Source organism: Pseudophryne corroboree, assembly GCF_028390025.1.
Source record: "Pseudophryne corroboree isolate aPseCor3 chromosome 3 unlocalized genomic scaffold, aPseCor3.hap2 SUPER_3_unloc_85, whole genome shotgun sequence".
Classification (NCBI taxonomy): Eukaryota; Metazoa; Chordata; class Amphibia; order Anura; family Myobatrachidae; genus Pseudophryne; species Pseudophryne corroboree.
In genome coordinates, this window is record NW_026967580.1 from 36,649 (window position 1) to 53,747 (window position 17,099).

The window sequence follows — 17,099 nt, forward strand, 5'->3', positions numbered from 1 at the left end:
TTCCGGACTGTGCGTTCCACATACTGGAAGTGAGTTTTCATCGACTGTTGCAGCCTCCCAGTGTCCGTGGAGATCAGGTAAGGGCGTCTTACTATACAGGGGGAGCAGCCTGTGGTGTCCTGTTATTATTATTGTTATACAGGGGGAGCAACCTGTGGTGTCCTGTTGTTGTTATTATTATACAGGGGGAGCAGCCTGTGGTGTCCTGTTATTATTACTATACAGGGGGAGCAGCCTGTGGTGTCCTGTTATTATTATTATTATTATTATTATACAGGGGGAGCGGCCTAAGGTGTCCTGTTGTTGTAGTTGTTATTATTATTATTATACAGGGGGAGCAGCCTGTTGTTTCCTAATATTATTATTATATAGGGGAGCAGCCTGTGGTGTCCTGTTCTTATTATTATTATTATACAGGGGGAGCAGCCTGTGGTGTCCTGTTGTTGTTATTATTATACAGGGGGAGCAGCCTGTGGTGTCCTGATATTATTACTATACAGGGGGAGCAGCCTGTGGTGTCCTGTTATTATTATTATTATTATACAGGGGGAGCGGCCTAAGGTGTCCTGTTGTTGTAGTTGTTATTATTATTATTATACAGTGACATCACATATCTTATAGTAATGTAACTCCTCTTTTACCTGGGGGTACAGTGTATATGTGCAATGTGCCTCCACCCAAGCTATCTAATACTCTAATCGCTTAAGAAATACCCTACCCCTGTAGTGGTCGCCTATAACATTAGTATGTGATGTAAGCAGATAGGACTATGCACATTTACCTATCGTACCTTTCCTTTGTGATTTCAGGCTCTTCCACAGATACGGAGACAGTTCCACCGGTAAGTATACTAGCTTTAATATGTAAGAAGTTATAGGCCACCTTATACAGTTATATTATATAATACTCAAACCATGAACCGTTCTAATAATATACCCCACCTATACATAATAATATACCCCACCTATACATAATAATATACCCCACCTGTACATAATAATATACCCCACCTATACATAATAATATACCCCACCTATACATAATAATATACCCCACCTATACATAATAATATACCCCACCTATACATAATAATGTACCCCACCTATACATAATAATGTACCCCACCTATACATAATAATATACCCCACCTATACATAATAATATACCCCACCTATACATAATAATATACCCCACCTATACATAATAATGTACTCCACCTATACATAATAATATACTCCACCTATACATAATAATATACCCCACCTATACATAATAATATACCTCACCTATACATAATAATGTACCCCACCTATACATAATAATATACCCCACCTATACATAATAATATACCCCACCTATACATAATAATATACCCCACCTATACATAATAATATACCCCACCTATACATTATAATATACCTCACCTATACATAATAATATACCCCACCTATACATAATAATATACTCCACCTATGCATAATAATATACCCCACCTATGCATAATAATATACCCCTCCTATGCATAATAATATACCCCTCCTATGCATAATAATATACCTCACCTATACATAATAATATACCCCACCTATACATAATAATATACCCCACCTATGCATAATAATATACCCCACCTATACATAATAATATACCCCACCTATACATAATCATATACCCCACCTATACATAATAATATACTCCACCTATACATAATAATATACACCACCTATACATCATAATATACCCCACCTATACATAATTTCTCTAACGTCCTAGTGGATGCTGGGGACTCCGTCAGGACCATGGGGAATAGCGGCTCCGCAGGAGACAGGGCACATCTAAAGAAAGCTTTTAGGATCACATGGTGTGTACTGGCTCCTCCCCCTATGACCCTCCTCCAAGCCTCAGTTAGGTTTTTGTGCCCGTCCGAGCAGGGTGCAATCTAGGTGGCTCTCCTAAAGAGCTGCTTAGAAAAAGTTTTTTAGGTTTTAAATCTCAGTGAGTCCTGCTGGCAACAGGCTCACTGCATCGAGGGACTTAGGGGAGAGATTTTCAACTCACCTGCGTGCAGGATGGATTGGAGTCTTAGGCTACTGGACATAGCTTCAGAGGGAGTCGGAACACAGGTCATCCTGGGGTTCGTCCCGGAGCCGCGCCGCCGACCCCCCTTACAGATGCTGAAGATCGGAGGTCCGGAACAGGCGGCAGAAGACTCTTCAGTCTTCATGAAGGTAGCGCACAGCACGGCAGCTGTGCGCCATTGTTGCTTCACACTTCTCACTGACCAGTCACGGAGGGTGCAGGGCGCTGCTGGGGGCGCCCTGGGCAGCAATATTAAATACCTTTAGTGGCAAAGAATACATCACATATAGCCATTAAGGCTATATGTATGTATTTAACCCAGGCCAGATTTCTCAAAACCCGGGAGATAAGCCAGCCGAAAAGGGGGCGGAACTTATTCTCCTCAGCACTCAGCGCCATTTACCTGCTCAGCTCCGCTGTGAGGAAGGCTCCCAGGACTCTCCCCTGCACTGCACTACAGAAACAGGGTAACAAAGAGAAGGGGGGCATAATTTGGCGATATTATATATATTAAAAGCGCTTATAACAAAAACAACACCTTTTAGGGTTGTTTATATACATTTATAGCGCTTTTGGTGTGTGCTGGCAAACTCTCCCTCTGTCTCCCCAAAGGGCTAAGGGGGTCCTGTCTTCGATTAGAGCATTCCCTGTGTGGCTGCTGTGTGTCGGTACGTGTGTGTCGACATGTATGAGGACGATGTTGGTGTGGAGGCAGAGCAATTGCCGGTAATGGTGATGTCACCCCCTAGGGAGTCGACACCGGAATGGATGGCTTTAGTTATGGAATTACGTGATAATGTTAGTACATTACAAAAGTCAGTAGACGAAATGAGACGGCCGGAAAACCAGTTAGTACCGGCTCAGGCGTCTCAGACACCGTCAGGGGCTGTAAAACGTCCCTTACCTCAGTCAGTCGACACGGGTACCGACACAGATGAATCTAGTGTCGACGGTGAAGAAACAAACGTATTTTCCAACAGGGCCACACGTTATATGATCACGGCAATGAAGGAGGCTTTGCAGATCTCTGATACTGCAGGTACCTCAAAAAGGGGTATTATGTGGGGTGTGAAAAAACTACCTGTAGCTTTTCCAGAATCAGAGGAATTGAATGACGTGTGTGATGAAGCGTGGGTTAACCCAGATAGAAAACTGCTAATTTCTAAGAAGTTATTAGCATTATACCCTTTCCCACCAGAGGTTAGGACGCGCTGGGAAACACCCCCTAGGGTGGATAAGGCGCTCACACGTTTATCAAAGCAAGTGGCGTTGCCGTCTCCTGATACGGCCGCCCTCAAGGATCCAGCAGATAGGAGGCTGGAAACTACCCTGAAAAGTATATACACTCATACTGGTGTTATACTGCGACCGGCAATAGCCTCAGCCTGGATGTGCAGTGCTGGGGTAGTGTGGTTGGATTCCCTGACTGAAAATATTGATACCCTGGATAGGGACAGTATTTTATTGACTCTAGAGCAATTAAAGGATGCGTTTCTTTAAGATGCTCAGAGGGATATTTGTACTCTAGCATCAAGAGTAAGTGCGATGTCCATATCTGCCAGAAGAAGTCTATGGACGCGACAGTGGTCAGGTGATGCGGATTCCAAAAGGCATATGGAAGTATTGCCATATAAAGGAGAGGAATTATTTGGGGTCGGTCTATCGGATCTGGTGGCCACGGCAACTGCCGGCAAATCCACTTTTTTACCTCAGACCCCCTCCCAACAGAAAAAGACACCGTCTTTTCAGCCGCAGTCCTTTCGCTCCTATAAAAACAAGCGAGCAAAAGGACAGTCTTATCTGCCGCGAGGCAGAGGAAAGGGTAAGAGAGGGCAGCAAACAGCCCCTGCCCAGGACCAGAAGCCCGCCCCGGGTTCTACAAAGCCATCAGCATGACGCTGGGGCTTTACAAGCGGACTCAGGAGCGGTGGGGGGTCGACTAAAGATTTTCAGCAATCAGTGGGCTCGCTCACAGGTGGACCCGTGGATCCTGCAGATAGTATCTCAGGGTTACATGTTGGAGTTCGAAAGGTCTCCCCCTCGTCGGTTCCTAAAGTCTGCTTTACCAACGTCTCCCTCAGAAAGGACGACGGTATTGGAAGCCATTCACAAGCTGTATTCTCAGCAGGTGATAGTCAAGGTACCCCTCCTACAACAGGGAAAGGGGTATTATTCCACACTATTTGTGGTACCGAAGCCGGACAGTTCGGTAAGACCTATTCTAAATCTGAAATTCTTGAACCTGTACATACAGAAATTCAAGTTCAAGATGGAGTCACTCAGAGCAGTGATAGCGAATCTGGAAGAAGGGGACTTCATGGTGTCCCTGGACATAAAAGATGCTTATCTGCATGTCCCAATTTACCCCTCACACCAAGGGTATCTCAGGTTCGTGATACAAGACTGTCATTATCAGTTTCAAACGCTGCCGTTTGGTTTGTCCACGGCCCCTCGGGTCTTTACCAAGGTAATGACCGAAATGATGGTTCTTCTACGAAGAAAAGGCGTATTAATTATCCCTTACTTGGACGATCTCCTGATAAGGGCAAAGTCCAGAGAACAGCTGGAAGTTGGTGTAGCACTAACCCAAGTAGTGCTTCAGCAACACGGGTGGATTCTGAATCTTCCAAAATCTCAATTGACCCCGACAACACGTCTGCTGTTCCTGGGAATGATTCTGGACACGGTTCAGAAAAAGGTGTTTCTCCCGGAGGAGAAAGCAAGGGAGTTATCCGAACTTGTCAGGAACCTCCTAAAACCAGGAACTGTGTCAGTACATCAATGCACAAGAGTCCTGGGAAAGATGGTGGCTTCTTACGAAGCAATTCCATTCGGCAGATTCCATGCACGAACATTTCAGTGGGATCTGCTGGACAAATGGTCCGGATCGCATCTGCATATGCATCAGCGGATAACACTGTCACCAAGAACAAGGTTGTCTCTCCTGTGGTGGTTGCAGAGTGCCCATCTGTTAGAGGGCCGCAGGTTCGGCATACAGGACTGGGTCCTGGTGACTACGGATGCCAGCCTACGGGGCTGGGGAGCAGTCACAAAGGGAAGAAACTTCCAGGGTGTATGGTCAGACCTGGAGACGTCTCTTCACATAAATATACTGGAGCTAAGAGCGATATACAATGCTCTAAGCTTGGCAAAACCACTGCTTCAGGGTCAGCCGGTGTTGATCCAGTCGGACAACATCACGGCAGTCGCCCACGTAAACAGACAAGGCGGCACGAGAAGCAGAAGAGCAATGACAGAAGCTGCAAGGATTCTTCGCTGGGCGGAAAATCATGTCATAGCACTGTCAGCAGTGTTCATCCCGGGAGTGGACAACTGGGAAGCAGACTTCCTCAGCAGACACGACCTTCACCCGGGAGAGTGGGGACTTCATCCGGAAGTTTTCCACATGATTGTGAACCGTTGGGAAAAACCAAAGGTGGATATGATGGCGTCTCGCCTCAACAAAAAACTGGACAGATATTGCGCCAGGTCAAGAGACCCGCAGGCAATAGCTGTGGACGCTCTCGTAACACCATGGGTGTACCAGTCAGTGTATGTGTTTCCTCCTCTGCCTCTCATACCAAAGGTACTGAGAATTATTCGGAAAAGGGGAGTAAGAACAATACTAGTGGCTCCGGATTGGCCAAGAAGAACTTGGTATCCGGAACTTCAAGAGATGCTCACGGAGGATCCGTGGCCTCTACCTCTAAGAAGGGATCTGCTTCAGCAGGGACCTTGTATGTTCCAAGACTTACCGCGACTGCGTTTGACGGCATGGCGGTTGAACGCCGGATTCTAAAAGAAAAGGGCATTCCAGAGGAAGTTATTCCTACCTTGATTAAGGCTAGGAAGGAAGTGACCGCACAACATTATCACCGCATTTGGAGAAAATATGTTGCGTGGTGTGAAGCCAAGAAGGCTCCAACGGAAGAATTTCAATTGGGTCGATTCTTACATTTCCTGCAGGCAGGATTGTCTATGGGCCTAAAATTGGGGTCTATTAAAGTTCAAATTTCGGCTTTATCAATCTTCTTCCAGAAGGAATTGGCTTCAGTGCCTGAAGTACAAACTTTTGTCAAGGGTGTACTACATATACAGCCCCCGATTGTGCCCCCAGTGGCACCGTGGGATCTAAACGTAGTTTTGGATTTGCTCAAATCTCATTGGTTTGAGCCTCTCAAATCTGTAGATTTGAAGTATCTTACATGGAAAGTAACCATGCTACTGGCCCTGGCTTCAGCCAGGAGAGTTTCAGAGTTGGCGGCTTTATCGTACAAAAGCCCATATCTGATTTTCCATTCGGACAGGGCAGAACTGCGGACACGTCCTCATTTTCTCCCTAAGGTGGTTTCGGCTTTTCACTTGAACCAGCCTATTGTGGTGCCTGCGGCTACTAGCGACTTGGAGGACTCCAAGTCACTGGACGTTGTCAGAGCATTAAAAATATATATTTCAAGGACAGCTGGAGTCAGAAAATCTGACTCGTTGTTTATATTGTATGCACCCAACAAGATGGGTGCTCCTGCGTCTAAGCAGACGATTGCGCGTTGGATCTGTAGCACAATCCAACTTGCACATTCTGTGGCAGGCCTGCCACAGCCTAAATCTGTAAAGGCCCACTCCACAAGGAAGGTGGGCTCATCTTGGGCGGCTGCCCGAGGGGTCTCGGCATTGCAACTTTGCCGAGCAGCTACGTGGTCAGGGGAGAACACGTTTGTAAAATTTTACAAATTTGATACTCTGGCTAAGGAGGACCTGGAGTTCTCTCATTCGGTGCTGCAGAGTCATCCGCACTCTCCCGCCCGTTTGGGAGCTTTGGTATAATCCCCATGGTCCTGACGGAGTCCCCAGCATCCACTAGGACGTTAGAGAAAATAAGAATTTACTTACCGATAATTCTATTTCTCATAGTCCGTAGTGGATGCTGGGCGCCCATCCCAAGTGCGGATTGTCTGCAATATTTGTACATAGTTATTGTTACAAAAATCGGGTTATTATTATTATTGTTGTGAGCCATCTTTTCAGAGGCTACTTCGTTTGTTATCATACTGTTAACTGGGTTCAGATCACAAGTTGTACGGTGTGATTGGTGTGGCTGGTATGAGTCTTACCCGGGATTCAAGATCCTTCCTTATTGTGTACGCTTGTCCGGGCACAGTACCTGACTGAGGCTTGGAGGAGGGTCATAGGGGGAGGAGCCAGTACACACCATGTGATCCTTAAAGCTTTCTTTAGATGTGCCCTGTCTCCTGCGGAGCCGCTATTCCCCATGGTCCTGACGGAGTCCCCAGCATCCACTACGGACTATGAGAAATAGAATTATCGGTAAGTAAATTCTTATTATACCCCACCTATACATAATAATATACCCCACCTATACATAATAATATACCCCACCTATACATAATAATATACCCCACCTATACATAATAATATACCCCACCTATACATAATCATATACCCCACCTATACATAATAATATACCCCACCTATACATAATAATATACCCCTCCTATACATAATAATATACCCCTCCTATACATAATAATATACCCCACCTATACATAATAATATACCCCACCTATACATAATAATATACCCCACCTATACATAATAATATACCCCACCTATACATAATAATATACCCCACCTATACATAATAGTATACCCCACCTATACATAATAATATACCCCACCTATACATAATAATATACCCCACCAATACATAATAATATACCCCACCTATACATAATAATATACCCCACCTATATATAATAGTATACCCCACCTATACATAATAATATACCCCACCTATACATAATAATATACCCCACCTATACATAATAATATACCCCACCTATACATAATCATATACCCCACCTATACATAATAATATACCCCACCTATACATAATAATATACCCCTCCTATACATAATAATATACCCCTCCTATACATAATAATATACCCCACCTATACATAATAATATACCCCACCTATACATAATAATATACCCCACCTATACATAATAATATACCCCACCTATACATAATAGTATACCCCACCTATACATAATAATATACCCCACCTATACATAATAATATACCCCACCTATACATAATAATATACCCCACCTATACATAATAATATACCCCACCTATACATAATAATATACCCCACCTATACATAATAGTATACCCCACCTATACATAATAATATACCCCACCTATACATAATAGTATACCCCACCTATACATAATAATATACCCCACCTATACATAATAATATACCCCACCTATACATAATAATATACCTCACCTATACATAATAATATACCCCACCTATACATAATAATATACTCCACCTATACATAATAATATATCCCACCTATACATTATAATATACCTCACCTATACATAATAATATACCCCACCTATACATAAGGTAATGCATGCAATACAAAAAATACGACTCCATAAGAAAGTTGTGGGGCTGCGTTTGATAAACCACCCGGGTTCTCTTACTATAATCGTGCACGGTTGGGGCCCTTTCATGTCTGTGTATAAGAAGTACTCTGGGTTATATGGGTCTCCACTTGGAGCAATTGTCCTCACGATTGTTGAGCAATCCCTACTTCACGGCAATGAATAGCATGGTTTCCATGGAAGATCTAATTGTAGCGCTCCTAGACAACCTGAAACAGGAAGGTAGTACGTGGAGCTCTCCACCCTGGAATCCCTGACACCCGTGGTCTACTCGTTACATATAGTGGGGTGATGATCTGTGTTACCTGTCTTAGTATAAGTATAGCCCCACTGTAGATCCATGGGGGTGGCTCCAGAACATACAGAAGTCACTGTTATTGGCACCTGTCTCTGATAGGTGAGGGGTGCTTAGTCTCTGTAATGTATAATTTCCAAGTTTAGGTGACCCTGCGCCCTCTCTGAGCTGCTTTCATCATTATACACCACCGCACTCTATGACTGCTACCCTGCTGGTCATTATCTAGTGGATATGGAGTCTCTAGAGGTGATATTTATACTCCTCAGATCCACCGATGCTGCTGGTCCCTGTGTTACTGTGCTGGCGGCTGGTACTTTAATAGTTAAAGGATGATAGGGAAGTATGCAGATTAGCAGGATTTATATGGGGGCATCCTGCACTTACAATGATAGTGTGCCCGGTCTGGACCTCCCCCCGACTCCGCCTCCTCCAACAACCGGGCTCTTCCTGTCTTCCTGCGGGTTGGATGGGATGAGGGGCACAGCTCTGCCTCGGGGGGAGGGGAGGGGGAACTGTCTGCTACTGCTGGACTCCTGGTAGCTGCTGCCCGAACTGCGATCTCCTTCCATGTACTAGCCTGCCCCGCCAGCACTCCGCCTCCCAGCACTCTCCATGACAACCAGCCACTGGGATGTCCCTGCTCGGCGTCCACCAGGGGAAATTAACACAGCGCTTCCCACCCGCAGCAGAAGACATCCAATTCCTTTCCCCCACAGGGGCTCTCTCACTCGCAGGGAACCACCTTCCTGTAAGCTCCCTCGTCTCAGCCGCCAGCCTTTTTCTCTCCCCTTAGTCAGCCCACCAACAAAACCACCGCTACACGCGCCCAGCCACCTCTCTCAGCACACGGGACCTCTGGAAGCTTCTCCGTGATCTCCACTGCGCACTGCGCGCTTACCAGAGTCCCTCACCTTCAGCAGGCACAGAATAATAACATGCATAAACACACTACATTATTGGATCACTAAAAATATCCAAGTTATTATCACATATATGGTATACATCAGTTGGCAGCATCTCTATTACCTTTATAGAGCTACACATTCATTAATTGATTTGCCCCCTCATAGTGTCCCAAGGCCTTCAGATCACTAGGGTACTACAGTAATAGTACAGGTACATGACTGGGGAGGTGAGGGGATCTGGGAGTGTCACAGTGAAATCACTTATATCTATAGTAATAATACAGGGACATGACTGGGGAGGTGAGGGGATCTGGAAGTGTCACAATAACGTCACTTATATCTATAGTAATAATACAGGGACATGACTGGGAAGGTGAGGGGATCTGGGAGCGTCACAATATTGTCACTTATATCTATAGTAATAATACAGGGACATGACTGGGGAGGTGAGGGGATCTGGGAGCGTCACAATATCGTCACCTATATCTATAGTAATAATACAGGGACATGACTGGGGAGGTGAGGGGATCTGGGAGCGTCACAATAACATCACTTATATATATAGTAATAATACAGGGACATGACTGGGAAGGTGAGGGGATCTGGGAGCGTCACAATATCGTCACTTATATCTATAGTAATAATACAGGGACATGACTGGGGAGGTGAGGGGATCTGGGAGCGTCACAATATCGTCACCTATATCTATAGTAATAATACAGGGACATGACTGGGAAGGTGAGGGGATCTGGGAGCGTACAATAACATTACTTCTATCTATAGTAATAATGCAGGGACGTAACTGGGGAGGTGAGGGGATCTGGGAGCATCACAGTGACATCACTTATATCTATAGTAATAATACAGGGACATGACTCGGGAGGTGAGGGGATCTGGGAGCGTCACAATAACGTCACTTATATCTATAGTAATAATACAGAGACATGACTGGGGTCTGAGGAGACTTGGGAGTACAGTAACACCAGGATATGTGTCTGGGTGATGACTGGAGAGATGACTGCTGGGAATGGGGCATTATACAGTAACACCAGGGGGCATGTCTGGGTGATGACTGGAGAGGTGACTGCTGGGAATGGGACATAATACAGTAACACCAGGGGATGTGTCTGGGTGATGACTGTATCACTGTGTGTGTCAGGTTCCTATAAGACAGAGCTGGCCAAACTAGTCCTCAAGATCTACCAACAGTTCACATTTTCCAGACCACCTAGCTGGTGCACAGGTGTAGTCATTACTAATTAAGATGTGCTGAATTCATTCCTAACTGACAATTCTACAGATCTCCAGGAGGCCTGGAAAACATGAACTGTTGGTAGATCTTGAAGACCGGTTTGACCAGCCCTGCTATAAGGTGTCAGGATGTCACTGTCTATGTCTCCATGCAGGAGGAGGAGTATATAGAGGAACACAGGGGTCTGTATGAGGACGTGATGATGGAGAATCACCGGCCCCTCACATCACTGGCTAAGAGGAGACTGTCATGTATTGTACAGGGGAGAGCAGGTATGGGGGCCCCTATATACACACATCATCTGATAATCACATATATACATTGTACTCAGTCACTGTTTGTCTCCTACAGATGGGCCCAGTAACAGATATACCCCAGAGAGATGTCCCCGTCCTCTGTATTCCCAGGATTGTACAGAGGAGAATCACAGGATCCCACAGGAGGATCAGGTAGGTGGGATTTAGAGTCTCGCCAATATACCAAAGTGACTGTCACTATATGATCTGTAGAGGAGCTGTGTGTGTCTTATACACTGATATTATACTGTTTCACCTCAGTTTAATCAAACAGTATGCAAATGTCATTGTATTTTTTGGGTTATTTAGGTAGAACGTCTTTCTCGTATAAAGGCAGAAGATATAGAGGAAGAAGAAGAGACGTATGTGACTGATATGAAGGCAGAATATATAGAAGGAGAAGAAGAGACGTATGTGACTGATATAAAGGCAGAAGATATAGAGGGAGAAGAAGAGACGTATGTGACTGATATAAAGGCAGAAGATACAGAGGGAGAAGAAGAGACGTATGTGACTGATATGAAAACAGAAGATATAGAGGGAGAAGAAGAGACGTATGTGACTGATATAAAGGCAGAAGATATAGAGGAAGAAGAAGAGACATATGTGACTGATATAAAGGCAGAAGATACAGAGGGAGAAGAAGAGACGTATGTGACTGATATGAAAACAGAAGATATAGAGGGAGAAGAAGAGACGTATGTGACTGATATAAAGGCAGAAGATATAGAGGAAGAAGAAGAGACGTATGTGACTGATATAAAGGCAGAAGATATAGAGGGAGAAGAAGGGATGTATGTGAGGGGTGATCAGCAGTGTAAGGAGGAGGAGATCCCTACAGATATCAGCACAGGTGAGTAATAAACACTTATTACAGAAAAGAGTCACATATTCTCCTTCCTCAGTCACTACAGCAATCTCTTATACTACACCCTCCCCTGTCAGTACAAACTAATGAGGAATATGTATTTTCCCAGTGGGGGAGTCAGGAGCCATCAGCCCCTAGTATACTCCTGCTCGCCCCCTCACATCATGTCACTGTGTGTTACCAGCCCAGAGATCTGACCAGTCTCCTCCCCACACTCTCTGGTATATCTCATACATCAGGAGCCATCAGCTCCTATTATACTCCTCTCCCCCTCACATCATGTCACTGTGTGTTACCAGCCCAGAGATCTGACCAATCTCCTCCCCACACTCTCTGGTGTATCTCATACATCAGGACCCATCAGTCCCTATTATACTCCTGCTCTCCCCCTCACATCATGTCACTGTGTGTTACCAGCCCAGAGATCTGACCAGTCTCTTCCCCACACTCTCTGGTGTATCTCGTACATCAGGAGCCATCAGCCCCTATTATACTCCTGCTCTCCCCTCACATCATGTCACTGTGTGTTACCAGCCCAGAGATCTGACCAGTCTCTTCCCCACACTCTCTGGTGTATCTCATACATCAGGAGCCATCAGCCCCTATTACGCTCCTGCTCTCCCCCCTCACATCATGTCACTGTGTGTTACCAGCCCAGAGATCTGACCAGTCTCCTCCCCACACACTCTGGTGTATCTCATACATCAGGACCCATCAGTCCCTATTATACTCCTGCTCTCACCCTCACATCATGTCACTGTGTGTTACCAGCCCAGATATCTGACCAGTCTCTTCCCCACACTTTCTGGTGTATCTCGTACATCAGGAGACATCAGCCTCTATTATTCTCCTTCTCTCCCCCTCACATCATGTCACTGTGTGGTACCTATGTTTTCACCTGCAGGGTTCACAGTAGTATCCACAGGATATACATTGGGATATGAGGTATCGTCAGCGGATTGGCAGTAATGATCAAAAGGTTTCGGCCTCCCAGAATGCAACAGGCCAGTCTCCTATATCCCGCCTCCTGGCTCAGGGAATTCAGTTTTTTTGTTGGTGCGGCAGGAGCTGGACCACGATCTTTGGACTGCTGATTTTGGAATCCCTAAGCTCGTTATTAAATTTATTTTTGTAGTCTTGACTTTTTTGAGCGAGTTTTCTAAAAAGCGTCTTACACGCCACCTTAGAATGAGTCGCTCCAACAACTTCCCGCCCGGTCACGACAACGCTTACGCACGTGTTCAGTGCTGTTTCAGCGGGCACCTGTGTAGGATATACTAGCAAGTCCAGTTGACGTTACCAGGTTGCGGCCGGAGAATGGGAAGAAGGTCAGGCATCAGTTCTGCTTAGTGGGGGAGATGCGAGACACAGCCGCACTGTTCTCGGGGTGGGGACTACTGAACAGTCGCTGATGCGGCTGCCACCTCGGGTGCACCAGCACTAGGCCCCAGGGAACATAGGCTCCAGGGATTAGTGTGAGGCCGGGTTCCCTGGGGTTGATGTCAGCAGTGGGGAGTAAGACCCTCCCCTGGTCACCCCTCCCCCCGCTTCATGACCAGTTTCCTCTGAGTTTCCCCTCATGAACTGATTTCCCGCTTCCGCCTGAGACGCTGTGTATCTAAAAGGACCCGGTCGCAGTTTAGGCGGCTGTGTGACTGGTGCATGTGTGTTCAGTGTTGTGTTCACTGGGCATTGGTGTACACTATTTGCGTCTGGATCCCCTCAGCGTTCACTAAAGTACTGATCCATCCTGGAAGCGGGGGTGAAATCTCCCTGTATCCCACTCTCCTGAGCCAGGTGATACAGCACTAAGTCTCTACCTACCATTGGGTACGAGGAGTTAGATAAGTGCCTGATGCATATGAGTCTGTAAACTATTACTGCTGTTTCATTCACTGTGCGACTGAATAGGTTAAATATCCTATACAAGGTAATGCAGTAATATGTTTCTCCTACATACTTGAAATGTATCTGTAGTTGATTATGTGATCATATTGCTTATAATACTAATTAATAACCTGTGACTGATTGCTAGTGTGATTGCTGACTTTACTATTTCTGTCAGTTTTTGGGTATATTTCAATCCTCAATGCTGGTGCAAAGCAGGGAAGTATCAGATTGTATGTTACTTTATAGCTTGTTAAAGTGATTTCAGTCACAAATTGTGTAGTTAACACCGTACAGGTGTGTGATTTGTTTACCATTGTGATCGGACGGTGCTTACGAAAGCCCTCACCGCCTTGCGTCCCGGCCCCAGTCACAGAATGGAGTTTAGGTCACACGGGACCTGGCCAAATAGGGGATTCCCGCTTACCGTCAGTAACCGCCTGTTACTGATTCCAGCCACTACGCAGTGTGCGGATTCTATGCAGCCACCACCAGACTCCTATTTAGTGGGGTTTGGAACCACTGCTCAGCTCTGTATGCGTCAACACGCTGTCTTACCACCCCTGTGTGCTATTGACGAATCTCCAATAGTTGCTTGACCAAGCACAGCACGGCAGCAGGTGGAAGGCGGAGCTTGGAGATGCTGGGTGTACCCTGGACAGCCGAAAAACGGACCTAAGTTTCGCTTAGCCCTGCAAGTCACAATATGAAGCAGTCGTCTTGAGGCAGAAGATGTTTTATTTACCCAGTCTTAAAAAAGACTGTTCCCTATTTGCTACCGGCAACTGCAATACAGCAAGTTGTTTACAGCAGAGTGAAAATGGTCTAATCCACCTCTGAAGCTCATAGGCCTCATCTTTTTATCTCAAACCATCATACAGTTCAACAGGGGGTAGTCCCACCTTGAGTCTTTTTAACCAATTGTTTTAGCTTTCACCAAAGCCTCCTGAATAATCCAAGGCAGGCACACGTTCAAGTTGAACCCCCGTGGGCTTCTTTTGCACAGACATTATACAATATAGCTGAGTGGATAATGCCAGCTCCTATACTAGGGATAGGTTACCCTGTTAACCCTTACAAGAAAAACAGGCTGAAAGGCCTGTGGAAAATAAATCACACAGACATGAAACAACATCCTCACAGTCTACACATGTTTCAGAAGGAGACACTTGGGAGGATGAGGATTCCTCACATTCTGGGTCTGCATACAGAGACGAGGATGAAGGTCCCAGCTCAGTGGTTATACCTGAGCTAATTAGTTCTATGAAAGCCATTCTATCCTTATAGGAGGCAGCAGAGCCTTTGTTAAAATCCAATGCTCCTGTGTTTAAACATCCCAAAACAGTCAGAACTGAATTTCTGGGGTCAGAACAGCTGACGGAGATTATGCAAGAGGCTTGGGTAACACCCAGTAAGAAGTTTAGAATTCCAAAGAAATGGAATTCCCATTATCCTCTTCCAGCTGGGGACTGTTTAAAAAGGGAGGTGGCTCCCAAAATAGATACGCACGTCATTCGATTAGTGTGAAAATATACATTACTTCTGCCTTCAACATCATTATATGATGTTACGGATAGAAAAAGAGATGTTTTTTTTAAATCCATTTTCTCCTTGTCTGGGGCAATTGTGAGACCAGCCATGGCTTCAGCCTGGATGGCAAAAGCAATGGCCGCTGGGCTGATGCATTGGAGGATGATTTCTCATTGGCATCTAGAGAGCAAAAATCCCATTTTGCACATATTAAACAGGCGGCTATGTTTATGGAAGAAGCAGCCTTGGACATGGGTACTATTGCCTCTCAAGCGTAAGCCTCAGCAGTAGCCGCTCACATGTCGGTTTGGCTAGGTACATGGAAGTCTGACTCAGAGTCCAAGGAGTTTCTAGAGTCTTTGCCCTTTACTGGAGATATTATTTTTGGTAAAGAATTACAGTATATTGGAGTCAGAAGCAGACTCTAAGAAAGCGAAGTTTCCTTCTACTTACAAGTCTAAACCTAATTTTTCAGCTTTTCGGTTCTTTCGGACCCAAGGAAAAGCGAAAGGAAAAGTTTACGGCAAACAGTCCCAATCAGACAAGTCTGGAAAGACTAAAAAGCACTGGGCTTACCAGAAGGCCTGCCTCCAAACCAGAAGATAAGCCATCAGGCTGATGGTGCGGGCCTCCACCTGGAGGACCCCAGGGCGGGAGGCCGACTTCTTCATTTTGCACAGATCTGGCAGCAGTCCACCACAGATGCCTGGGAGCAAGAAGCATTATCTCACAGTTATGCGTTTGCCTTCAAGAAGCACCCTCCACAAAGGTTTTTTTTGTACCAGCCTATCTGCAGTAGAAACAAAGGCCAGGGCCTTACAAGAGGCAGTTCAGAGGTTGCTTCAATCAAGAGTGATAATTCCAGTTCCTCCTACGCAACAAGGACAAGGTTTATATTCCAACCTGTTTCTAGTTCAGAAACCAAATGGGTCGTTTCGGCCTATACTCCGTCTCAAGGTGCTGAACAAGTACATTTGGGTGCCTCAATTTCATATGGAGACTTTACGTTCCATTATTTTGGCCAAGGAGCTGGAGGCTTTTATGGTATCCTTGGATATTCAGGATGCTTACCTGCATGTTCCTATAGCACTGTCCCATCAGTGCTATCTCAGGTTTACCATCCTCCAGCAACATTTTCAGTTTCAGGCCCTACCATGTGGAATGGCCACAGCTCCAAAAGTGTTCACCAAAAATATGGTGGTAATGGCGGCTTATCTCCGTTGACAGGGGATAAGGATTTTTCCATACCTCGACGACTTATTAATTCTTGCACAATCTCAGGAATTGCTTCAGTGTCATCTGCAACAGACAATAGCTTGTTTACAGAGACACGGTTGGCTCAAAAATTGGGCAAAGTCGTCCCTGGGTCCGTCACAACAGATGATGCACTTAGGGGGCTGTATTGGATTCCAGTCTTCAGAAAGTGTTTTTACCTCTGAACAAAATATCTACAATACATTTGAGGATTCAGGATCTGCTACAAAGTCAAAGGGTATTAAT

The 17,099-nt window shown here is 45.4% G+C and overlaps 1 protein-coding gene across 1 annotated transcript in view; it reads left to right on the forward strand.

Moving 5' to 3' along the window:
• Positions 1-17,099, forward strand: part of LOC134984835 (zinc finger protein ZFP2-like) — a 168,954-nt gene continuing 151,855 nt past the window's right edge. Inside the window, exons 1-5 of the mRNA XM_063950310.1 lie at positions 1-77; positions 810-841; positions 11,173-11,290; positions 11,370-11,467; positions 11,624-12,167. Of these exons, the coding sequence (XP_063806380.1) occupies positions 11,218-11,290; positions 11,370-11,467; positions 11,624-12,167 (715 nt within the window). The 5' untranslated portion in view covers positions 1-77; positions 810-841; positions 11,173-11,217. The remainder of the gene's footprint in view (positions 78-809; positions 842-11,172; positions 11,291-11,369; positions 11,468-11,623; positions 12,168-17,099) is intronic.